General features: G+C 41.8%; 1 protein-coding gene and 1 non-coding gene across 2 annotated transcripts; both read right to left on the bottom strand.

Annotated features, from left to right (window-relative positions):
• Positions 1 to 6,399: 6,399 nt before the first annotated feature.
• LOC141415738 (U1 spliceosomal RNA) lies at positions 6,400 to 6,563 on the bottom strand. Its single transcript, XR_012440682.1, has one exon. It is a non-coding gene; the product is annotated as a U1 spliceosomal RNA (small nuclear RNA).
• A 10,494-nt stretch (positions 6,564 to 17,057) lies between these two features.
• On the bottom strand, positions 17,058 to 23,082 carry Marcks (myristoylated alanine rich protein kinase C substrate). Its single transcript, XM_020158139.2, has 2 exons — positions 22,549 to 23,082; positions 17,058 to 20,811 (listed from the first exon to the last, which is right to left on the bottom strand). Exons 1-2 carry the CDS (start codon positions 22,648 to 22,650, stop codon positions 19,945 to 19,947), a joined length of 969 nt encoding a protein of 322 aa, XP_020013728.2. The 5' UTR covers positions 22,651 to 23,082; the 3' UTR covers positions 17,058 to 19,944.
• Positions 23,083 to 26,050: the final 2,968 nt, after the last annotated feature.

Consider the following 26,050-nt stretch of genomic DNA (forward strand, 5'->3'; position numbering starts at 1 on the left):
TTAAGGGCAGAGTTTTGCAAAGAGCTGGTCTGTATGAAAACCTTTCTAAGGACCATGTAGACAAGTATTAAAACTAGAAAATAGGTTGACATACTGTGTAGACTGTATCCACATATTTAGGAAAATGATGAATTGGATTTTTATGTGTGCCATATGTCACAAAAAGGTATGAAAACACCATTCTGCTGTTACATTTTTTCCCACTCCCACAAGCAATTCTCTTTTTAGCAAAAACTAAAGCAAGCAAACATTCGTTTCCCTATTTTGTGTTGCCATCATCTTTTGGTTGTCTATAACTGAAGTTGTTAGTTTTTTAAATCAGAGAATCCTGTTTAAGATAATCTAGGGGCAGGGACACACACACAGGAGCTAGTATTGCACCAGCATAGTAGTTGTTCAAGGCTTTGGAGTCAGAAGGCCTGGTGCATGCACTGACCTGTGAGACTCTGGCATAAAGGCTCACTTTCTGTCTTACAATGCTGTGACTATAGAGACAATGTCGGTAAATAAAAGTACACTTTTTTTGGAGCAGAATGTTCACTTGTTTATGCATTAATACTTTGGGGGGGGGCGTACAGAGGTTTGAACTCAGTGCCTTGAACTTGCTTGGCATGCACTCTGACACTTGAACTACAGCTCCAGCCCTTATTGCTTTAGGTTATTTTTCAGAAAGGGCAGCCTTAGATCTCTATCATCCTACCTATGTCTCCCCTCAGCTAAGATCATAGGCATGAACCACCGTGCTTGGCATATTGGTTAAGATGTGTTCTTGCTGACTTTTTGCCCTGGCTGGCCTCAAACCATTATCTTCCAATCTCTACATCTGGAGGAGCTGGGATTACAGGTGTGAAGCACCGCACTGGGCTCCACCAATATTTTTTCAGCATATTTCATGCAGGCTCTTGAGATATAGCAGTGAATAAAACAGAGCAACCTGGCCCCAGGTACATTCTCTCATGGAAGACAGACAATAACAAATAAGGGAAAATTTTAGAGTGGTCCAAAGTAGCACTGAAAAAAAAAATATTGGGGATAGAAAAGAGACTGTTAGAGATGCAGTTTGATGTAGATTGATTAGAGAAGGCTGTACTATGAAAGAATGTTAATTAAAGATTGCTTTGCAACTATTTGAGTTGTCACATATTCCACATTCATAGAAGGTATTTGCAAGTTTTTGTGAGGAGACTAATGGACTGACATTGTTAATAGCAAATACAGATCATCATACACACACAGGCACGAGGCTGTGCTCAGCTTGCTTTTCTGCAAAGAATTTAAAATCCTAGAATTGTCCTGTGGCCTCCTATTAATAAACTCTTAGTTTACAGAAAATTTTCTAGTCCATCTGGTCTAAAAGTTATAAATAATGGCAAAACTAATCTGAACTGATTAAAGTAAGTGAATAAAGGAGATTTCTGTCATGCAAAATATCCATTTTGCATTTCCTTGACTTGGCAAGGTCACTGGCTCCCTGTCTAAGGCCCCCTTTGAATCAGTGTCACCTCTGAAGAAAACTGGCCCTGTACCTACAGTCAAAACATGGGGAAGGACATTTAATTGCATTACCAACAGAATCTCTACCCAGGCTCCTTTTCTATATTGACTCCACTTGGCTCCTCTGACCTTTATTTCTTACTTTCTTATTTTTCCCCTTCTACTTTCTCCTTCTTTCTCTTCTCTCAGATTTCTCTCTCCTTGTCCTCTCTCCTCCTTCCTTCTCTCTTCTCCCACAACCTACTTACTGAAGAGGAAACATTTTCCTACCAAGTGAGGACCATTCAGACTAAAATAAGCCTGTCTTACTTACAGATTTATGACACACAGTTTTGACCAAGTGTGGTCAAAAACAACAATGATGAATTAAAAAAATCAAAACATATTTCAAAACCAAATATTTTAAGTTCTTGGGCATACATTGCATAGCTCGGTGTGGATAATCTCTCAGTCCACCAGCCGTTATCAGTTGTGTTTAAGTCATTGTGTGATTTGCTGAGGGTTGCTTGTCCTTAATTTGTGAAAATCTGCCTCCCCCAAAAAGCAGATGGTGCCCAAAAGTCAAGGTAAAAGTGAATGTGCTTAGTGTATGTGATGAAGTGAACATTTGAGATGTGTTGTAATGCGGTTGGCTGTCTTTAGCAGAAGTTGGGGACATTATGGGAAAAATTAATCAAGCATTCAAAGTACAGCGCTGAACTCTGAATCTTGAGCACTTGTGATTTCTCAGTGGCAGTCTCTTTGGAACTCAATGCTTGCGGATACCAAGAGTCTACTGTATGTAGAATGAAGATCTTCCCAACTGCTAGGTCTTGTACTCTGAGTGGCTGAATTCTCTGGAAGTTTTGACCAAATCTCCAGTAAGAGCAGTGGTATCATGTAGCAATTGTGTGTGTTCAATAAATTCAACCTCTCTGAATCTGTTTTCTCAACAGAAAACAATCACACTTTCTCTCTCAAGTGTATTTTATCCATTGGGAATAGTGGATGAGACAGAGGTGTGGCTCAAGTAGTAGAGTACCTGCAGCCCTGAGTTTAAACCCAGTTCCACCAAAAAAAAAAAAAAAAAAGAAAAAGAAAGAAGGAAATAGTGTATGAAAGGTGCCAGGCCTCTTGCCATTTCAGTACAGTAATCCCAAGGGAGATCAATGTAGGAAGTTTGCTGGTCAATTCATTGTTTTTTTGTTTTTTGTTTTGCAGTATTAGGGCTTGAACTTAGGGCCTACACCTTGAGCCACTCCACCAGCCCTTTTTCTGTGATGGGCGTTTTCGAGATAAAGTCTCCTGAATTATTTGCCTGGGCTGGCTTCGAACCATAATCCTCCTGATCTCTGCCTCCTGAGTCGCTAGGATTACAAGCATGAGCCAGGATTAATGGCACCTAGCATCACTGCATGTTTTCATAAAAAATATGAATCACTTTTTACTTTAATAAATATTTGGCAAGCCTGGTGCTGGTGGCTCACACCTGTAATCTTAGTGACTCAAGAGGCAAAGATTAAGAGGATCGTGGTTCAAAACCAGCCAGGGGGAAATAGTTCATAAAACCTACCTTGAAAAAACCCATTACAAAAAAGGACTGGTGGAGTGTAGCTCGAGGTATAGACCCTGAGTTCGAGCCCCAGTACCACCAAAAAGAAGTAAAGGTATTTGGCATATTGTAGGCACTAAAAATTGAGAGCTATTACTATTTTGCTAGGAGCCATTCAGCAGTTTCTTTTGGAGTACAGACTTTCCTTTCTTTCCTCTCTGGTGTGTCTGCTCCTCTCCTTCTTAGTCTAATTTTTCTGAGTTTCTTTAGGCTGCTGAAGCAGCAGGTCCATCCTCTCTGATACTAAAGCCCAGATCTGAGCAGGTGTCAGCTGACCATTGTCTTTGAAAGCTTGTACATTGACATTGTCTTTGAAAGTTGGCACAGTCAGAGCAGAAACTTCAGGCATGGGGCTTTTTCTTCAGGACACCATATGGTCTTGGAGAGTAGCATTTGATTTTCATTTAATTGACATCCTTGTAGAAGATCACTGACAATAGCATTAGCAGTAAACAGCTCTTTTCACTGTCAGGGTAATCCTTTTCTGTTTTTGTGCAGATGTTGTCTTGCTCCTGGGGCAGCTGTGAGTGTGTGAACTCCTCATCAGAGATGTGGACATTGCCCAAATGCAATCAGCACAGAACTCTTGCAAAATTACCAACAGATTACGTTCTGGCTGCCAGTACGTTCATTGCCAGACAGCCTGCTTTTGTTTTTGTTTTTGTTTTGATTTGTTTTTTCACATTGGAACAGGTTGCAATTTAGAATAAGTCTTTGTGGGCTGTGAATGAAAAAATAGGTTCACACTCAACTGACAAGCTTTGACAAGTCAGAAGGCACATGCACGTGGGTTTGGAAGAATGAACAGCAACTTAGGAAAATAAAGGCCTTGTTTCTCTTTCCCTTACCTTAATAATCCAAGACAAAGTTAATAAAAAGGTGTTTCACTCCTGTCATCACGGTATATGTTGCCAGGATTGCCAAGAAAGTAAAGGGTGTTTCTTGCCCTTCAAGGCAAACTTGAGCAGTTGAATCACAATGGTAATGCTATGGATAGAATCATGTACATAGGATAGGATCAGATAAAGCTGAAGGTCTCTGTTGGTACGTGCTGCTATCTCTTTTGACGTCCAAATGGTAAGACTGACATAACATCGAATTTAGATGCATTTTCCCTAATGCAAAATAAATGTCTTAGCCCCACCCTGCTTACTGCTGCTACACACTGTCTCAGTTTTTCCCAATGTCTCTTTTAGCCATCCCTCATTGGCCTTTCTTATCCACATTTTGTAGAGTCTCACAAAAAAAAAAAAAAATCCCTACTTTTGTAAGACACCTAAACCATAATCCTATAAAATTAAGACAATGAGAAACCATGGCTCATACCAATGGACACCCCAACTGCTGTAAAATCTCTGGAGCTTTATGCGCAGACTATCAGACCTGATCTCTTCAATGTGATCCTGCCTACCTTCCACCCTAAGGAAACTGTTCAGTTACTTTTATAGGATTAACACTATTTGCTGTCTAAATAGCTGTGTTCACTACTTTGTTCTACATACTTCCTTTGCATGCATTTCAAAATTGGTTTTTTTTTTTTTAAATCAGTCTCCTGGTTCTTAGTTTTTTGTTTTGTTTTTTTTAAATCAGTCTCCTGGTTCTTAGTTTTCTGTTGCAAGCATGCTGCAGAGTTTGCTTTTATCACAGTCATTTTCCCTCATTCTGAGCTAAAATTTACATATTGTGACCATGAGATAACCCAGGATTTTTCTGTATTTTCTTCAAATTGTCTTTTTAAAATGTCATTTTTTATATGTTATCTTTAGTATATGTTCTGGGTTAAATCTGGTTTAAAAATAGTTTTGAGTTTAAATTTGTATGTCACTTTATATAATAAAATGAATAGTAAATATTTTAAAAGTTAATGAGTTTTAAAACTTTATAAAAGTCATGAAATTTAAAATCTTGTAACTCACCTGCCATACCATATGCACAGTGATTTAAACTGAGATTGCTAACACATTGAAATGCAGTATTAGATGTCAAATGCTATCGCATTCCATTATAATTCAGGGGGAATTATGTTAACATATTGCCTTCATCATTAACAGTTTGCTGTGGCTTGAACCTCCTTATGAAACACACTGGTCCTTGGAACCCAAGAAAGAAAGCTTAGTTACTGAATTGCTAAAGTAATTGTTAGTAAAGTGATTTTCCAAGTGGTCCCAATAGTGCTAGAACCCAGCTCTTTTCCTTTTGAATATTTATGCCAAATCAGTATACTTCATATCCAATCAAAAGGATACAAGGAAGTGTCAATGTTTACTAAGCCATCTTGACTGACATCAAGTAGCTCTTCCTTTCTTTGCAATTTCCAGCTAGCAGTATCTTACAATACATGGTGTCAGGAAGTTCACAGACTTGAAGCTAAGCCTTTCCTGCTATAAATTAAGCCTGTTTCCTCATTGGTATAAACAAAATGCTAAATTAACATTCTCTTCTTTCATAATCAATGCATAGAGTCCCAGATTCTTTGGTTTTCCTATTCCTTTCCACCTCTGGAAAAGGACTTTTTTTTTTTTGTTTTTACAACTGCCACCATTTTTTATGATTGTTCTAGAGTCTTCATGGAACTTAAAAACTGAACAGGGAATTCCTGGGAGTGTCTGAGAGTTCTGTGTGCCAGGCAATGATTATAATTCTGTGCTTTACAGAGACTATTCTCTCATCTCACCTTCAGTTCTGTTGTCGTCTTTTACAGGCTAGGAACTTGAGGTCAAGAGACACTAGGGAACCTGCCCAAGGTCATGCTGCTTGAATTCAGCAAAGCTGAATTTATGCTCCTACCCACTGCACTGCACCCCTCATCCCTGAATTGAGCTTGCTTGTTGGGGAGCCCAATTCCTAAACACTGATAATATGTGTATATTTAAACACCTTGGGAACATTCCTCTGGAAAGCAGTGTTATTGCGAGTCAAAGGAACACACTTAAGTGATCTAAGAAAGAAATTACGCTGTCACTGGGTGTGATGGCACACAACTGTCACTGTACCTAGAGGAGGAGGCAGGAGAATTGTGAGTTCAAGGCCAGCTGTAAACATGCCTTGCCCAGCTTAATCTCTTCCCAGACAGCTCCCACTCTGCTTTGTGTATTCTTTCTTTTCTTGGGAGTACTGTTGATAGTCAACTCCTTTTTCATGTTGAATACATTGAATTTTACTTTATCTACCAGATTTTTCTGTGCGGCATTTATGACGATTTATCTTAGAGACTATGTAGACAATTTTAGACTAGAACTTACAATTAATAAAATGACAAATATGAAAATGGCACAGAAATTAGCTAAACTAAAAAACTTTCTTTCTTTTTTTTAAAGGGGAGAGCGCGAACGCAGTCCCCCACTACCACAAATTATGCAGTCGAGTTTCCCACATTTGGGGAAATCCTAGGGGTCAGCACATCCAGAGTGCAATGGATAAGCCTCACCCTGTGAAAACCACCTTCGTGATCATGGTATCTCCCCTGCCAGGTAAGTATTACTAAAAAACTTTCTACAGAACAATTTTTGACATTCCATAATCACTCGACCATCATTGCATGGTATAAATGAATATTTTTAGATAATTGATACAAGTTGATGACTTCAAAGTAATAGAAAGCAAAACAAACTGAAGTCACAGTTTGGAGGCTAACACAATAGTCTCAATAAGTCTAAATTTAGTGCTTACTCCACCAGGAATGTCCTCAGTGGAGGAACTGAGCTACAACACACACTAGTGACCTCTTTGTGTCACTGGTGAGCTGTCCTTGGCTCCCTCTGTGCCCTCTGCAGCAGGTTTCCACTCCAGTGCTATCAATGTTCTTGCAAAGTTCCCTGAAGAGAATGGTTTTTATCAAAGCTAATCATTTCCCAAGACAAACAGTATTCAGTGTGAAAAGAAAGCTCCTGGTTCATTTATGTTGCTTAGAAAACCAAAACAGATAAAGAGGGATCTCCTTTAAAAATCACCACCAGAATGTAATATAATCAGGAACTGGGTAAATTCAACAATAGAAGGAAGTGAAATAGGCTGACCTTTCCCAGGTTGTTTTAAAATTGACATGTGAGTAGAAGTTACTGGTGTGGTTTTGTTGTAGCTTCTGTTTTCCTAAGGAATTTGGAATTTGAACAGGGAAGTAGCCTGTTCTCTAAACTAAAAGGAGAGCAAGAAAGAATACACCTATCCTTCTGGGAGAAAAAAAGATCTGGGATGAATCTCCCCAAAAGTTAGAAATAAAATCACCAACCAATCACCTAAATAAGAAGTACTTACTATTGACTTGAACTGCCCTAAATATCGGTAGAGCTTCAGGGACAAGTGTGCAAGGGTAGTATTGGAAAGCAGTACTGAGTTAGCAAGGATCTCTTCTCTCAAGAACTTTTAACTAAAAATTGTTTTATAAACATTATTGAACATATTCAGCTTTTCCATCATTACCTGTCAATTATTAAATTATTACTACAATGTGTACACAAGCTGCGATTCCAGGGTTTTCTAACATGGTACCAACATACTGTATAGACTATATATTGTTTGACTTTTTACTGAAATACATTAACAAATTAGCAAAAAGTAGGGGTCATGATTCACAATGTGTTTTTTTGAGGAGTTATAGAATATGATCACTAAAATAATGCCCCAATGTTACATGTTCAATTTATACTTTTCAAAGTGAGCTTTCTTTTTCTTTTTTCTTTTTTCTCTTTTCATGGTTCTGAGTTTTAGCTTAGGGCTTTGAGCATGCTACGCAAGCGCTCTACCACCTGAGTCATGCCTCAAGCCCATACTTTCATTCAAAAAGTAAGGTCTGCGAATAAGACAGTGTCAGTACATTTCTAACAGCCATTTTAGAAGCAGAACCCCATGGTCAATCATTCCTTTGATTGGACCTTCATTCAGAATCAGTCCATACTTGCAATCATTGACTTTAAACTAATAATCACATTGTTTTCCATTTGTCTAACTTCACTACTTTCACTTCCATTGCCGTACTCTGAGTCCACTTGGGTGCAGCTTATCTTCCATTGTCTCCCATCCTTTCTAGTGTCCAGCACAGGATTTTGTGGTCCACATTCTTTTGCTCTTCTCCTTCTGTCTTCTCCAGCTCGCCATCCTCAATCCTGGATCTGTTCATTATCTGCTTCCTCTGTACCTAAGTAAGCAGAGAAAAAAATCTTACCACTGTGTTGATGACACTGCTGCCAACTCATATATTTTTGACCCACCTATTCTACTTGCTCTTTCTTCTCATTACTTGTCTCCTGTGGAAATGCTGTTAAGCTTTTGCATTCTCTTCAAACCCTCCTCAATCATAAAATGTTCATATTCGGGGGATAGCTTTGCCTCCACACACACACACACACACACACACACACACACACACAAGTAGGAGTCCCCTGTTTGACCTCTCTCAGTTCCTTCTTATTGCAACTTACCAGTAGGTGCAGGTAAGACATAGCTCAACATTCTCCTGTTGGTGGTGTCCACCCTGGATCATCCTCTCCCAGTGCTGGTTGTGTGTCCTCTTTTCTCTGAGTTCCAAACACATTATGCATGTAAGCATTATCAAAATGATAGATTTTTCAGGAATTTTCAAATTTCCTGCTCTCAACCAAATGTATCTTAATTTTTTTAGGTTAGGAAATGTAGCCTGTAATACATATTAAATTATAATTTTTAGAGTTTAACTTTTTAAAATAGGTGATACAATCATGTTCAAATTTCAACAGGCACAAAAAGAAATCAGGGAGCGTTTTTCCATACCTGGGCCTAACTACTGTGTCTCTCCTCCCTCCTCCTCTTCTTCATCCCTTCTCTCTTCTCTCTCCTTGCTCCTTTCTCAGAACTGCTTGGGATCGAACCCAAGGCCTTATGCATGCTAGGCAAGCGCTCTATGACTGAACTATATCCTCAACCCTTGCATATTCTCTCACAATACTTTGGCCATACACACTGTATCATATTATAATACTGTTATATACCCATCACTTTACAATAGATAGCAAGAATTTTCCCAATCATTATATAAAGTATCACCTCTATTTTATTTTCAGGGATGTGTGGTCTGGTATATTAAAGATATTTGTTGGCTTGGTGGCACATGCTTATAATTCTAGCACTTGGGAGGGAGAGACAGGACGATTGAGTGTTCCAGACCATCCTTGGCTACATAGGGAGCTCCTATCTCAAATAAACAAAACCGAAAACCCCAAAACAGCAACAACAAAAAAGACAAGATTCCTTGCCACATATCTAATTAAAAGATCTCCACTACTTCCCTCCCCTTATATCTGGTCAGGCTCTGTGACATATTCTGTTCAATAGAGTGAGGTAGAAGTGACACTATGTAATATTTGAGGCTGTTCCTTAAAAGATCTGCGGCCTTCTGTCCTGAGAACACTTCCTCTGGGAAGTTAGCCACCATTCTGGAAGAAGCCAAAGCCATGAAGAGAGGCCACATGGAGGCCAGCTCCTGCTAACATGGTTCAGTCAACACTCTCAGCTAATTTCCCTACAACAGCCAGCCCCAACATCCACCCATATGAATGAGCCATCTTGGGCATTCCACCTACTGGAGTCTCCAGATCACTGTAACCTTAGCCAATATTGCACAGAATGGAACTTCCCAATCTAAGCCCAGTGGGGGAATTCTGAGAGGAAATAAGTAATTGTTACTGTTTTAAGTCACCATATATTGCTATGTTATTAGCAATAACCAAAACATATGGTATACTACCATGTGGATAGATGTACCCTAATCTATTTTGTCCAACCTTTCTAATGGTCATTTGGGTTGTTTCTACTCATTTTTTTTTTTAACAAACAATACTGCTATTAATATACGCTTGTCATTTGACATGTGCGAGTATACCCATGGGACGAGTTCATAAAGTAAACTTTTAGGGTATAAGAGGATATGCATTGATGATTGTGACACATACTACAAAATTGTTTCCATAGGAGATTTCATTTCTTACACTTTAATCATTGTTCCCCACACCTCATTAACACTGTGTGCTACCAAACTTTTCCATCTTTGCTAATCTAATAAGCAGAAAATGGCATAATTATAATTTGTAGTCCTAATTTTTTTAATGACTTTGAACAGATTTTGATATAATTGAGAGCTGTTTGTATTTATTACATTTTAACTGAATGGCTGATATCCTTTCGGATTCTGTTGGGATATTGAGGAGTTTTTTTGTGTGTTGTCATTATTAATTTATAAAAACTCTTTAGGAAATCTAACCTTTTATTTGCAAGTTGCAAATATTTTCCTCAGTTTTTTTTTTTTTTTTACTTTATTTACAGTAATTTTTACCATGTACAACTTTTTGGTTTTGATCAGCACATGAGTTCTGACCTAGTCCAGTTCACCACTCCTTAGGCAACATGGTGGTCCCTGGCTCCCAGGAGGTCACCATATTGATGCTGAATTTAGTGCGGACACCCGATCGGCATAGCGCACTGCAGCCCAGAATTCCTGGACTCAAGTGATCCTCCTGCCTCAGCCTCCCAAGTAGCTAGGACTATAGGCATGCACCACCGAGCCTGGCTAACTTTTTGTTTTTATGTAGTTAAATACCAGTGGAGTATTTCTCACTTGGATAGTTAGAGAAAATCTGTCTCGGATTCTTCTATAACCTTTTTATATTTTAATCATTTCTAACATTTAGATGGCTTCTGAGATATAGATCCATTTTTATAAAGGTGGTTTTCTGTTATATTTCATAATTTGTTTATAAGATTTGCCTTTTACCTGTGTGCTTCTCAGGAAAAAACTTGTCTTTTTTCATGACCATATCCTGAGAACCTAAGCACAATAGCTCATACATAAAAGAATCAGTAACTTTTGATAACCATATGAAAGAAACTTTAGTCCTGCACCAAGTTCCACAGATAACGCCACTTTATCTGGGAAGAATTTTTTGAGAAAGAACAAGGAAGCTACATTTTGAACAAACATGTTTGAAATTCTAGAACTTAAAGCTCAACAAAAATTTTGAGTTCTTCTTTTCTCCATCTATATTTATGACCTATCATATGTGACTTTTCTTTCTTCTGATGCTAATTAATTAACTTAATACTCCATGTGTCAAACCCTTATTTACTTCCCTGCACACACAGACCTCTTTTAGAGGTCTGGAATGTTGGTGGGTGGGTAGGTACTTTAACCTAGCCTAACCTCTACCACAGTAATTAATTTTAATTGCTTTTCACCCTGGTTACATGATACCCTAACTCCATGGAAACAGTATAACTTTGTAAAGAAACTGATTTCTTGTTCTTCTTTTTTTTTAATTATTGTTGTACTGGATGTACATTGTGACATTTACTAAAATTCTTACAGTATATCAGAGTCGAATTCACTCCTATACCATTCTTTTATCTCCTTTCCCTCTCGGAGAAACTGATTAAAAAAAAAAATGATGATTGTCTTAAAAAAAAAAAAGAAACAAAAAACAGATGTGGTGAGGTCCTGAGTTCAATCTCCAGTACTACTCCTTAAAAAAGATGTGAAATATGATTTCAACATTCAGTAATCAAACATATAAAATGTGCAAAACAAAGAAAACGTGTTGTCCTCATTTCTTGTTTTTATTGCTGCTTCCTCTCTAAAGGAATGCCAGGGCCTAAAGCTCTGGTCCTCAACCTCCACTTTCTGCTCCTAGGTGGTCTGCAATTCACCTGACATCAAAACTCTTTACCTCCGACTTCAGTATTTCAAGTGACTAACATTTTTAATGGTTTTTGGATTCTCCCTGACAGAGAAAACCATACATGCAAACACATGTGCACTAAAAGATTCTTGCTTCCTTTTTTCAATCCTGTGTGTATTAGCGAGTGTATTTTAGGAATGATAGTACAGGGGGATATTTGAGAAACAAGGTTCATTGTTGCTACTTGAGATGAGTGAGGTGTGGTCTGGGGAACCCACAAGGATGAGATAAAATAGCTCTTTCTTTCTAAAGTAGTAGTTATCACTTCCATTGAAAAAAAAAGCATTTAAACAATATGGTGATTAATAATTTTATTTAATTCCCTTCTTTTTTGGTGGTAATGGGACTTGAATTCAGGGCTTCACACTTGCTAGGCAGGTGCTCTACCACTTGAGCCACTCCACTACCCCTTAATTCCCTTTAAATGAGCCAGAAAACACCTCTTCCATGGGTAATCAGTCTTTATATATTTTCCTTCTCTTGTTTTCAAAAGTCCACAGTAAAAACATTCTCTTAAAACTTAAATTTTAATACATTTTGTGCTATAATCACACATTTCATCCAGTGGCTGAATATATAAGGAAAGACATATTTTCACCATGGTATGATGATATTTCTTCAATATGCTATCCAACAGAAGGTTATATTTATTCAGAAAATATAAAGCCATCTATTTGAAACTATCTCTATTAAAATTTGTTGAAATGTAACAGAACTATTTATAGAGTTGTAATCCCCACCCCCATCTTTAAAAATTTAAATTCCATCTTTAAAAAGATGGAATTCTGGGCAGAGGAGGACAGGGGGATAGGAATCTAACAGGGGCTGAACTTGCTCAAGGTACACTATACACACTCATGGAATTATCATAGTGAAATCCCCTCATATTATTGAAGTATGCTAACTCAAAAATAAAGTAAATTTTAAAAAATTTCTTTATGGCAGGGAAAAAGCCACAGCACATTTTGTGAAAGTGACATTATCAGCCATGGTTAAGAGCAGTCATCCCTGTCAAATTCTAGCGGGCTAATTTAGATATTTAGAGTTTTAAAGTGACTTCAAACTCCTGGCTGGATAGCTTTCCCTGAAACACAACAATAAAGATGGAATTCCTATAAAGAACAGTGGATTCCCACAAGGCTAGTCAACAGGAATGAGACCTACAGAAGAACAAAAAAAGAAAGAAAATTTAACAATCATTATTCTACACATGTTCTTCTTTATTGTAGATCACATGTGCATGATGGTTCCTGTTATAACTACATGCTACAAAAGATTAATCAGCAGGACACCATGTCTCATGCCTATAGTCCTAGCTATTTGAGAGGCTGAAATTTGGAGGATTGCCATTCCAGGCCAACCCCAGGCAAAAAAAAGTTCATGAGACTCCATCTCAAAGGAAAAAAGCTAGGCTCAGTGGGGTGTATCTGGCAGCCTGTTGATGACAAAAAGCGAAAAATAAGAGGATAGTGGTTCAGGCCAGTCTAGGCAAAAAGCAGGACCCTATCTCCAAAATAAGCAGAGCGAGCAAGAAGGGCTGGAGTCATGGTTCAAGCAGTAGAAAGTCAGACTGTCAGGCATAAAACTCGGAGTTCAAACCTTAGTACTATCAGTGATTAAAAAAAAAAAAATTAAAGACATTCACACAAAGAATTTTAAAGAATCAAATTCTGATCAAAAAGTGCCCCTTTAAGCTGGGTGCCCACGGCTCAAGCTTTTTACTAGGCTGAGATAGGGGGATCATGGTTTGAGACCAGCCGGGGCAAATGGTTTGAGACCAGCCGGGGCAAATAGTTTGAGAGAGACCCTATCTCCAAAATAACTAATGGACTGGAGGTATGACTCAAGTGGTAGAGCACCTGCTTTGCAAGTGTGAAGCCCCGAGTTCAAACCCCAGACTCACCAAAAAAAACAAAGAAACAAAACAAAACAAAAAACCAAATTCCTGGCAGTAACTTGTGCTTTTAAAATATCAGTATGTGTATGAGAAAGGAAAAATAAGACATTCTTTGTACTATTGTAGTCCAATTAATGAACAAGATAATGCCTCAGAGACTAGAGAAAATGACACATTAAGATAATTGATTTTTCCAGTTAATAATTAATATTTTTATAATATGACCTAACCAAATCCATAAACTCCTTTTTCTTTAGTCTCACCAGGAATCAAGGAAATCCTTTCAAATGTTATCTACTTTAGATGATCTATTGCCTCCTCCAATGTTTACCAATTATTAAAATCACCAAAATTAAGTTACTCTAGTTGGTAGTTGAAAGGAATGCCATCCTATGTTCACTTAAATTCAACATCCTCAAAACCTTTTCTTATTTAAAACTGTCAGTTAATCCTGCCATTGGAGACTCTGGGCTCTGTAATGAGTATAATTTATCTTTAACAATTGCCAGTTTCTGTGACACACATTGGATGCTAAAAGTTTATTTATTTATTTATTTATTTATTTATTTATTTATTTATCAGTATATTATGGTTGCACCAAGGGTACATTGTGACATTTACAAAAGAGTTTATGATTTAAAAGTGTTAGCATTTTGCCAGGGCAGTCATTATTGCCTGTTATGTTCTGTTTAGTGCTGCTTCACCAAGTGCTAACACCTGTGTGTCTATGCATGGGTCTCCACTGACTAGGGATTGCCGAGTCTCCTCACACTTGTACATTCCAAACATTTTCCTTAGTACATGGAATAAGGTGTTGATGGATTTTGATAACTTTAAATATAATTACAATACAGTAATTGGAGACTAAGAAAACAGTTGCCTTACATCTCATTTCTTTGAAATTGTGTATCATGGAAGACTTCTTGGCATAATATTCCAAACAAAATAAAGCATGTACCAATACTTAAAAGTAAATCTCCCCTTTACCCTCCAATAAAATGTAAGGATGCTCAAGTCCCTTCTAAAACAGAGTAACATTTGTATATAATCTGCACATAACCTCTTGTATACGAAATCAACTCTACTTATGATACCTAATATAGTACAAATGCTTTGTAAATAGTTGTTAGACTGTGTTGTTTAGGGAATTAAAAAAACTCTATGCATGTTCTGTATGGAAACAATGTTTTCTGAATATTGTAAATTCATGGTTGTTGAATCTGTGAGAGCAGAACCCTTATGTACAGAGACTGAGTGTTCTTATTTGACAGGACAATGGTTCAAACCCTGAAGAATTAAAAAATGTAAACCTTTCCATTTGTCCCACATCTACTTCTTCTATAGTAGTTTCCAAGATCACCAAAGCAATCTTTAAGAATTGCTAAGAAATCAAATAATGAAAATGCACCATTAAAAAAAAAAACTTTATGGCATTGTACTAGGAAAACTAATTGTTTTAGGGTGCACACCTGTAATCCCAGCTCTCAGGAGGATTTCTAGTTTAGGAGCTACGTAGAGGAACCCTGTCTCCAAAAAGACTCTTGTGTTTAAACCTCAACTCTAACACTTTTAATTTTGATTACCTCCTGCAAGTAAACATAGAACCTCAGAATAATCTTACAGTTTACATATCTTCCCAAACAATTCCTGAAGTAGATTTGTAAGTCTCCATATTGTCACTTTGGGGTGATTAGATTTCCTTTTTGGAGTACTGAGCTGGAGGACAGACATGTGAAGAACAGTGAAAGATCTAGTCAGGAATGTTCCACCATCTGTTTAACAGGGACAGTCACCAGCCACCATCCCTGTCATAGAGAAAGCAAAATACTGCAGAGTGGACTGCTGAGGGTCTTGTTCCTTGCTTGTGTTTCAACATTGCACATCATTACTAAGCATAACACAGAGTCAGTGCAAACATTGATTAAGCTGCCTCAGCCTTGTAATCTTTAAATTGAATCCCTCAGACTTAAAATGTTTACTATAAAAGATGCTACTTCTTTTCCTTCCTTGCATTTCCAAAAAAGTGTTTCAATCATATTTCCAATAAAATTTTGCAAAGTAATATAAGTACTTTTTCCCCTAAAATGAAACACCATCTATGTACTTGAACATGAGGCTTCCCTTCTAGTGATCTTCAAAAGTTTATTCCTTTAGTTAATGCTTCTAAGATTCAAAGCATTTTAATAACTTCATCACAAGAAATGCCTACTATCTAGAAGACACTTTTGTGAATGATGCCAAATCAGTTTTGGAGAAAAGGTATGGCTTCTGGAAAGTCATTAGCACTCAGTTTGCTAGGCAGGAGATGAAGGTAAGGATTATCATTTTGGTTACAGATGAGTCATGTCAGATACCATAAAACACATTCCCATGTGTGTCTTTGAAAGAGGAATTGCGTAGTGGTTTTTGGGTTGAACAAATTCCAGACAAAAAAAATTACCTCAATTTTACCTTGACCTACCTACAACAACAAAAAAATGCAATTATGTAGCAGCGAGGACTATTTTTTATAATTTATGTGATCACCACATTATTAGAATGGTAAAATAGAAAAACAGATAATCCCATCAGTGTTGAGTCAACTATAGCCCTATTTAATACTTTTAAACATTGAAAACACAAAATCCTAAAGCAAATTTGTTGAAATTCACACCTAAGCTTTTTAAAGTATGTATTTTCCATTTCAAGCTAGCATAAAGAAGTACTCAAACTTGAATCTCCGATAGGAGCTGAGAGATTTGCTTATTAAAAGCATTTTTAAATTCCTGTTTGTTACACCCTGCTGTATTTTAATATAACTGGAAAGTGGAAAAATGTACACAAGTGTCCAATTTGCACAGTGAATGATTAAAGGAAAGCTAAAGAGTACTTAACCAAATATATATATATTCATATATACATACGTATACATATTGGTGGCACTGGGGTTTGAACTCAAGGCCTCATGATTGCTGGGTAGGCAATCTTACCTCTTGAACAACTCTACCAGTCCTACTTAACCAATTTTAAAATGTTCAAATTGACTAGGACTACATTAAACCATGTCCCCACCCACCCACCCAACTGCAATTCAAGGATCTTAAATGAGTTCAAGCACCTTACCCTAAATCCTTAGCCACAATGTTCAGTCAAATTTATATTTGGGAGAAAACTGTTTCTTGATCATCGTGTGGTACCAGTAAGTTTGGAACTGTGAGCAAATAACTCACCTTCAATGAATATACTTTTATATCCTAACTATATCAAATATGTATCTTCTAAATCTTTCAAGTGGGTAACAGTAACCCTTACCTGTAACACTGAAATTTTTTTTTTCTCTAATACTCGCCCTTAAAAATAAAATTTGTAAAAAATCCTATTTTAGCAGGCTTGATTATATCAACTGGTAAAACTTTATTTTACAGCAATAGGAATTGGATCAAATGATTATTATAATCCAGAGGAAGTATTTTATAACCATAGCAAATGCCATTATACATACTGCCAATACAGATTTAATAAGACAATACTGAACTGTACAAGAGTTATTTATTTTTCCTTAATCTCAAAGCTATTTTTAGTAGTACAAAAAGCCATATTAACATTTTTTCCATTAGAAAACAACATGATGTACAAAACTTTGGATGAAAAGATATGTCAAATTTCATTTAATCACTTGGAGGAAAATCCACCACTCCATCAATACCACCCAAAGTGTTTTAGGCAGTGATTAAAATCAAAATAATTCATCTTAATAAGTCCCAGCTGTTAAAAAAAGAGCAACCCTAGCAATATATAAGTTTTCTACACAGTATTTTTGACTACTCACTTTGGGAGTTATTTTTAAATCCATTTCTTTTACTGAGTCTTACTACATACCAGGCAACGCACTTGGCCAACTAGGTATTTGCAACAAAATTGATTAAGTTGGGCAAGACCCATAAACCAGTCCTTTGGTTACCAGATTTGCTTTCAAACACCAAGAAACCAAAGAGTAAGAAACACCCTTCCAAATGTTACTTGATTTTGTAGTGGGGAGGGTGTCTGGAGGTCATGAACCATTATTTTTGATCCATTATTCCAACTAAAAGAATTCCTCAAAAAGCTAATTTGTAATCTAATGAGTTTAAGATGTGGCATTCAGGTGTTAAAAATGTGGTTCATTGATTTATCATGAACCCCACATTGTATACTGCTCAAAAATGGTAAAACAGGTGTGCATAAACAACTTTACATTTAATCAAGCAAGGGTATTTGACACAGAAGTCAACCAGTTTAGGGTGTAGCGAAGAAAAAAAAAAATCCAGTTATGGAATGGAAAAGAGCAGGAGGTAAACTAGTAAGGATTATTAACATAAGTATTATTTTCTAAGTTTTTTCTTTAACAAGATGCTAATGCACTTTCATTTAGAAAAAACAAAGGTTGTAACTATGCTAATGGCCCATAAACTGACACTGTCCTTTCAACACCATTACTTCATTATATAAAGTTTTCTTAAGCTATAACACATAATCTAAGCAATTATTTGGAAGTCAGCCAAGTGCTAAGCATTACAATGGCAGGTAATACACCATCAATTTTTGAAACACATTTGGCCACTTTTTCATGACCCATCTGTAGTTTGGATTCACCAGACTTTCATTCATTATAAAATTTAAGTTTCTGGAACAACATGACAAGAAAATGATTTTATGAAATAGTCTCGTAAGACATTTAAATAGTCTTAGGGTCACATCACTTTTGTCCTAAATGACTTAATCTGACATGCTACATAACTACAGTAAAAATAATTATGTTCAGTTTTTTAAGTGAAAGCTAAAAGCAGATAAATGATAACAGACTTGACATGGTATAAGATCTTTTTCTATATATGTAATCTGACACTGATTATGAGTTTCAAAGCTTGAAAAGTTCAGATTAAAAACCACAATCAAATAGTAATTACTCTTGATGGCATGCAAGATCTTCCTAAAAATTAACCTAAGACCAAGAAGTCTCAGTATTATCAGAACATAAAGAAACACAACAAATTTGTACATTTTATTCACATTTATTTTTCGCTTTTAGTGTGCTCACAGAAAATTAGAACACCTTAAGCAGGAGTTTAATAGCAATTTTTGTAAGCAAAGTTACATTCCATCTCTAAGTCAAATTGGTCAAAGCTTCTCCAGTATTTACAAAACATGATAGACAAGATGCTACACAAAACCATTGCATCTGAAGATTTTTTTTTCCTTTATTCTCAAAGACAACTGGAAAAGAAAGCATTGTCTGCTGTAATCAAAAACATACCACAGTATAAACAGTAACCATTCCACTTATCACAGCTTGGTTGAGTTTAAAATTTGTGTTTAAAAGGTCCAAGATGACTGCAGTTTTACAAAAATGGGCAGGGTGGAAAGTTGCAAACTTCATGTGCTTCTGGATATCAAGATTTGTTTTTATACAATAGTCACAGTTAAAAACACCCTGCTGGTAATACATAATTACACTTTATTAAGGTCATAAACCAGCAATAAACAATAAAGCCTATACAACTGTAGTTCTACTTAATCACTGACTGCTACAGCTAACAGGAGATAAGTGAAAAGTTCCTATGGTTTAAATGACCTCCTAAGACTATGATCTTTTTTTTTAATCTGGGTATTGGTTTTTTTTTTTTCCTTTCCTTCTTAGTCAAGACTTTAGTGTTGTAAACCTGCCTTGCAAAATACATCGTAATAACTTTTCTTTAAAAAAAAAAAAAGAAAAAAAGACTAAGCCTTTACACCATCATTTCTAGTGGCACACTATCTTGGCAAAGTCATGTACCACTCATTTCTCCATCGTGGCCCCTTTCTCTCACTCACTTCATTTGATATCCCTTTTCGACCCACCCATCTCCTTCATATATGGGCATGTCCATAGACTGACAAAGAAAAGTTTACATTTTTGAATAAAGATGCAAAGTATGCAAAAAACATTAATACTGATGCAAAAATTTTAAAAAAAAGAGAGGAAAAAAAAGAAAGAAACAAGGCAGAGGAAGGTGTTTCAGCTCTCCTCGACCTGCTGGAATGGTGGTAAGAGAATGATCTGAGATGGGATCTGTGGGGAGGGAGGGTAAAAAAATCCAAAAAACAAAACTTGCTGCTAAAAAGAGAGAGAGAGAAAAAAAAAAAAAAAGAGGACGTCTTTAAAATCAATCCCTGGTTGTAGACAAGTTCTCCAAAACCAGTACCTGGCACCACTCCAACAAACAAACGGGGGAGAAAGTCCTCGGTTCGGCGGGACCTGGCCTCTACTCGGCGGCCTCGGCGGGGGGCGCCTCTGGACTGGACTCGGGCTGGGCGTCGGGCGAGGGCGCGGCGCACGACGACAGCGCGCAGGCCGCGGGCTCCTCGGCGGCCGGCGCCTCCTGCTCGGGGGGCGCGGCGGAGGGCGCCTCGCTGGCCCCGGCCTCCTCGGCCTTCTTCTCCTCCGCCTGGGGGGCCTCCTCGGCCGCCGGGGGCTCCTCGCCGCCCGCTGGCTTCTCGGGTGCGACAGCGGCCTCCTCGGGCTTGGCCTCCTGCGGGTCGGCGCCCGCCGCGGCCTCCTGGCCCGCCGCCGCCGCAGCCTCGTCGCCCGGCGCCGCCGCCGCCGCCTGCTCCCCGGGGGCCGCGCCCGCCTCGCCGGCGGCCTCGTCCTTGGCGCCCTCGGCTGAGCCGCCCGCGGCGCCCTCGGCCTCAGCGCCCTCGCCCGCCTCCTTCTTGCTCTTCTTGAAGGAGAAGCCGCTCAGCTTGAAGGACTTCTTGAAGGAAAAGCGCTTCTTTTTTTTTTTCGGGGTCTCGTTGCTGGGCGAGGGCGTGGCGCCGTCCTCGGCCTTGGGCGAAGACGTGGAGGAGGCGGCGGACGCGGCCTCGCCCTCGGCGGCCGTGGGCGAGCCGGGCTCGGCGGCCTCGCCCTCCGCGGGGGCCTCCTTGTCGGCCGCGCCGGGCCCGGGCTCGGGGGCCGCGGCTGCCGCCTCGTCCTTGTCGGCCGCGCCGGGCGACGCCGCCCCACTGCCGGCGGCCGCGGGCTCCTCCTTGTCGGCGGCCGGGGCGCTGCCGTTGGCCTGCAGCTCCTCCTTGGCGCCCGGCTCGGCGGCCGCGGGCGAAGCGTCCCCGTTTACTTTCACGTGGCCATTCTCCTGCGGGGCAGAAAGAGCGGGAGCGTCACTGAAGCGGCCAGGGCACCGCCATTCCGCCCCCAACCCCGGGGGTCGGGAGGGACCCGCATCCCCGTAGGGGGAGCTCCACTCCCGCAGTCTTGGGGAGGCGGCGTGGAGGCCCAGGCCAGAGCTCCACGAACCGAGAAAAAGGGCTGCGCGGTTTGGGGAACCCGAAGGGTCCCGACTTTCGACGAAAGTGGCCCTAAGGCCAGAGGCCGAAGTGGGGAAGGCGAAGGAGCCATTGCAGCCGTCGCCTCGAGGGCTTGGGAAAAGAAGGAGCAGATGAGCACTCGAGGCAGCGAGCGCCCCGGGAAAGAAGGCACGGGGGGGGTCACCCCCCCACCCCGGTCCCCTCAACCCAAAAGGCTGCTTCAAAACAGAGAGCGTCCCCAAGGGATCACAGCACTGCAGCCAGCAGAGCGCGCGCGATGCGCCACGGCCTTGCTGCCCGCAGGGGGCGCTGCGCCTCCACCGCGCCGAGGGTGGGGCGGGGCGAGGAGGGCAGGGGCGGGGCCGCCGGGCCACCCCGCCCTGCCCAGCCGGGCCCTGCCCGCAGGCCGAGGCGCCCCCGAGCCCGGAACGCGTAGCGAAGAGTCCGCAAACAAAGCTCAGGTGGCTTCCCAGTCTACCAGTCCTGCTAAACCTCCAAGGCTGCGGGACACCCCCCGTTTTTGAGGTCTCGCCTCTCATTCCACGCCCACCTTCGTCCGTAATTCTGCCAAGCCAAGGCGCGCCCGGGCAGCGCATTTTGTATTTTTAACGGGTTTTAAAGCCTCTTGACGGAGCCCGTCCTTCCCTGGTAGGTTAGAGTAGGCGAAGCAATAAGGCTCTAGTTCTAGGAGGAGAGGCGTGGTGGGTGCCCCGTGTTTGGGAAGCAGCCACCCATGGCCGACCTCTCGCGCCCACCCAACCGTGGCTGTAGCCTGGGTCCCGGCTTCGCGGGGGCGGCTCCTCGCGGGTGGCCCAGGCACCACGCACACGAGCAATCCCGGCCGAAACGCAAAAATTACCTCCTCTAGACCAGCTGGAGAGCTGCTTAAACGACCCATCGAGTGTTCCCACCACCCCAGGGACACCATTTAAAAGTCAAATGGGTGTGTGATTCCACAGACAGCTACAAAGAAAGATCGAGGGCAGTGGGAGAGCCCCGAAAGGCACCGAAAGCCTTCGGTCAAGCTGCAACCAGCCACCTTTCCAAGAAGCCGCCTAGACATACAATAAGACAAGCCTTCCCTCCTCGCCTTTCTCCACCGCCATCCCATTCGCTCTCTTCCCTACACACACACGCACAACCACACCAGTTCAGGAATCACGAAGGCGACCCGGTGTCGACAACAAATACGAGAGCCACCCAAACACCACTGTAGCCCCAAATACAAATGCAACCTGGCGGCGGCGGCGGCGGGGGGGCACCTAGCTAGTCACGTTCTGCCAATCTCCAAACCACGCCATTTTAGACGATTATCACTCTTTTCCTCCCGTCTACGAAAGAATTGGCCAGGGTCCCCGGGAACCACTCCTTTGGGGTGGGGGTGGGGAAACCCTTCTTGTGAAAAATTGGCAATTTAGGCTATCCTTTCCCATTCAACTTTCAGACTAGAATCCAGCCATGGTCCTCGCCACCGAATGCGTCTCGGGCGCGATCAGAAGGAAGGGGAAGCGTCGAGACTCGAGAAAGACACCAAAGAAATGACGAAAACCACAGGTAGAATTTACCTGCCCATTCGCTTTGGAAGGCGATGAGGCCACGGCCGCCTCCCCGGGCCGCTCCGCGGCGGCTTCTCCCTTCGCTGCGGTCTTGGAGAACTGGGCACCCATGCTGGCTTCTTCAACAAAGAAACTCAACAGATCCAAGAGGGGAAACAAAGAGCCTTGGGTTGGTGTAACGACGGGGCGAGTAGCAGCGGCGGCGGCAGCAGCAACAGCAGCAGCGGCACACACACCAGAGGGAGGGGGTGGGGGTGGTCAGGAGGACCGAACAGAACCGATTAAATACACTCCGGATAAAAAAATTTTAGTCGAAGAGATCAAAAAGCAGCAGCGCAGGAGGGAGGGAAAAAGGTGGAAAAGTAGAGCGCAAAAAAAGGAGCCCAAGTGTAGTTTAAAAAAAAAGAAGTAATAAAAAAATCCCAGATTTGTAGCCGCACTGTAGACAAGAGGAAAATGGAGAAATCTCCCTGGTTGCTAATAAGATGCGGGGTCCAACGCCCAAGTGCACAGATGAATGGGCTCTCGGGCGCTGACGCGGCCCCCGCGCGCGCCGGCCAATCCGCGCGCCGCACACAAAGCAGGGGGCGGGGCCTGCGCGCCCGGTGAACAATGGAGCCGCGCTTTGCAAACGGTTTGAAAATCAGCCTCAGACCGGGAATTAATGTCCTCCAAATAAATAAATCAATTAAAAAATACATGCCTCTTGCCTCCTTCTGCCTGAAAATAATAATGTATCCCTTGATTGGCTTGCTTTGTTTGGAATTAACACGGGGGGGGAGTACTTGTGGATGGGGGCGGAGAAAGCGTTAACTTGACTCGCATTGACTCTTGTCCGTCTATATCCGTGTCTGTCGCTACACTCGTTCCCCTCCCCCATCTTTCCCGTGTGTTTATGTGTATGTATGTGCGTGCTAGTGTTAAAGACAATGGGTAGCATTTGTGTGTTTGCAGCATATTTTCTTTCTCCGCGTTCCATATGGGTTTCACAGATAGTGCGCAGTTTTTTTTTTTTTTAACTACTGCAATTGTTAAATCGTCCCACATTGAAAGGTATTTAAACCACGAAGATCGAATTTCATTAAACGAGATGGCTAGCTGGAATTAGGTCTGTAGGCCAGATGTGGAAAATGCAAAAGCAGCAAACAGCCGAAGCCACGCTCCCTTTTCCTCTCTCACATAGGCAAGAGATAAAATATTTTGAGATTGGCCTTCGGAGCTCATCAGATTTGGTGTCTCTGGCTACTTACAATTAGTGATTACTTTCCTCACAATACATAGCAAAGGCCATTTACGCAAGATCAAAACTGCTTGCATTTTATCACTGTACAAAATGACATGAATAATTTTCCTCTGTGGTGAGATGAAACACAGCCTGAAGTGTACGAACCCATATTTACAGTTGGGATGCTGCTATTTGCGTCAATATGGATCGTTTGCAGCCTTCTGCCAACATTCGGAGGGACTGTTTTTGAACGTGTGTGTGTGTGTGTGTGTGTGTGTGTGTGTGTGTGTGTGTGGTGTGGTGTGTGTTTGCGCGCGCGCACAGCAGCGAGGGTGCTCCTGGAAGGAAGGCAGGCACCAGTAATGAAATTCTAAACAACCGATTACTATTCTAAGAAGGAATTGCCAGCATCTTGACAGACAGCAAGAACATCCCTGGACGCTCCACGACTAACTTGGGTCAGAAGAAAAGCTTCTTTAGTGGTATACAGGCGTGATACCTCTCTGACCACTGAACGCCTTGCCACGAAGTACCAATCTTAGTGTGTGAAAGACAGGACTCGATTTGCGTTTCTGGTGGGGAGGGATCAAGGGTACAGCCTAGCAAGCACTCCTCTAGCACCCACATCTTCGCCTTTACATGTAGTGATCCTGCCGTGAGTGATCGCTCCCTTATGGAGGTGAGAAGCAGTCGAGGGAATGGTTCATTTCTCTTAGTTGCTGGCTCTGAATTCTCAGTTTTATTTTCTGCTCATTGTAGGGAAATAGGTCACACTCCGAGTGAAAAAGACAGTTGATTCAAGCCAATAATTCTTTGTTCAAGTGCTGCTGTGAAAATCACCAATCTGAACGTCAATACGTGTAGCTTCGTCTTCTCACTGTCCACTTCCTTCAGCTGCACTGTGCGATCGCGAAGTAATATTCCACAGGGCAGACGTCAGGACGTTTCTGTAGAAAAACATCTTGCCAACAAACGTGTTACCACCCGTAAGGGAGCCTGCTGGCCTGGCCCAAGACCCCAGCCACCTGGATGGTCACGAATCTTGTTTTAGTAGAGTTCCAACTTGAACAGCCACCTGGGCTGATCCAACACCACCATCCAGGAGATTCCCAAATGTTCATTTAAGGGATGATGATATTCCCCACCCCCAACGCGAATCATGCCCCTTCCTCTGCATTTCCCTCCTGTTTTAAATTGGGGTGATTGCTAGCTCGCTTTCAGATTTTTCTCTCAGACGCGTCCTTAGCCGCCTTTGGTGGCGGGGGGAGCCGCTTTTATTGCTCCTTTGTTACCAGGCTGCCGTGTAGCTTTCCCCCCTTTTCTTTCTCGAATGCCTATTTGCCTGGTATCGGCTCGTCTCCCGAGCAACGACCGCAGAAGATTCTGAGCCGGGGGCGCGGGGAGAGGGAAGGGGCGGAGCCCGGGCTGGGGCGGGGGAAGGGGCGGGGTAAGCTGGGGCTGGAGAGAAGTGGTGGAGGGGAAAAAGAGGCGGAGTGAGAGACAGGCCGACAGACTGCGAAGCAGATGGCTGCACGAGGGGGCGGGGTCCGGGAGGGCGGGGCGGGGTCCGGGAGGGCGGGGCGGGCTGGCCAGCCCGAGGTCAGGGGCGCAAGGGAGCCAATCAATTTCCTCTGCAGCTCCCGGGCCAGACTGCAAGTGTAAATACACAGACCCTTCCCGCCAGCGGTCCTGGGGGACAGTGGAGATGATTTTCCTGCGATAAGAAATTGCATTTCCAGCGTAGTTGGAAAGCCACGTTCCCCAGTAACTGGCAGGGGGAGGAGGTTTGGGGTGCTGCGGCTGAGCGCCGGGTCTCCTCTCTCCAGCCTCCCTCAGAGCGAGACCCTCCAAGTGACGTCTGCTAATGGGGAGGGAGGCGAAGGTGGGGGATGGGCGAGGAGGGGAGCGCTGGGAAGTGGGAAACGGCCGCAAGGCGGGGAAGGAAGGTTGGAGAGACGGGAACCGGTCGGGGGGAGGTGTACAATACAGGAGCTCTGCAAGGTTGGTGTCTTCACTCACCGACATGAGGGTTTCAAGTAAAGCGCCAAAGGCATTTATAGAAATGAGATTAAACAACCCCCAAAAATAGAGTGAAAATGGAAACTGGCGTCTTTAACCAACTCACCGGGAGTAAACAGGCATTCACTAGTCATGTACTTTTTTTTTTTTTTTTGGAGGGGAGAGCTAGGTAAGGTCTTGCTATGTAACCTAAGCCGGTCGGTCTCCAGCTCACAATTCTCCTACCTCAGCCTCGCTAGTGTTTGGATTACAGTGGTGAGCCACCGC

Source organism: Castor canadensis, chromosome 1, assembly GCF_047511655.1.
Source record: "Castor canadensis chromosome 1, mCasCan1.hap1v2, whole genome shotgun sequence".
NCBI lineage: Eukaryota > Metazoa > Chordata > Mammalia > Rodentia > Castoridae > Castor > Castor canadensis.

Bases quoted from the DNA above. Each gene is read 5' to 3' on its own strand.
- Marcks (XM_020158139.2), bottom strand. From the start codon at position 22,650: ATGGGTGCCCAGTTCTCCAAGACCGCAGCGAAGGGAGAAGCCGCCGCG. The intron at 20,812-22,548 runs GTAAATTCTACC...TCTGCCCCGCAG, and splicing joins CTTCCAAAGCGAATGGGCAG to GAGAATGGCCACGTGAAAGT.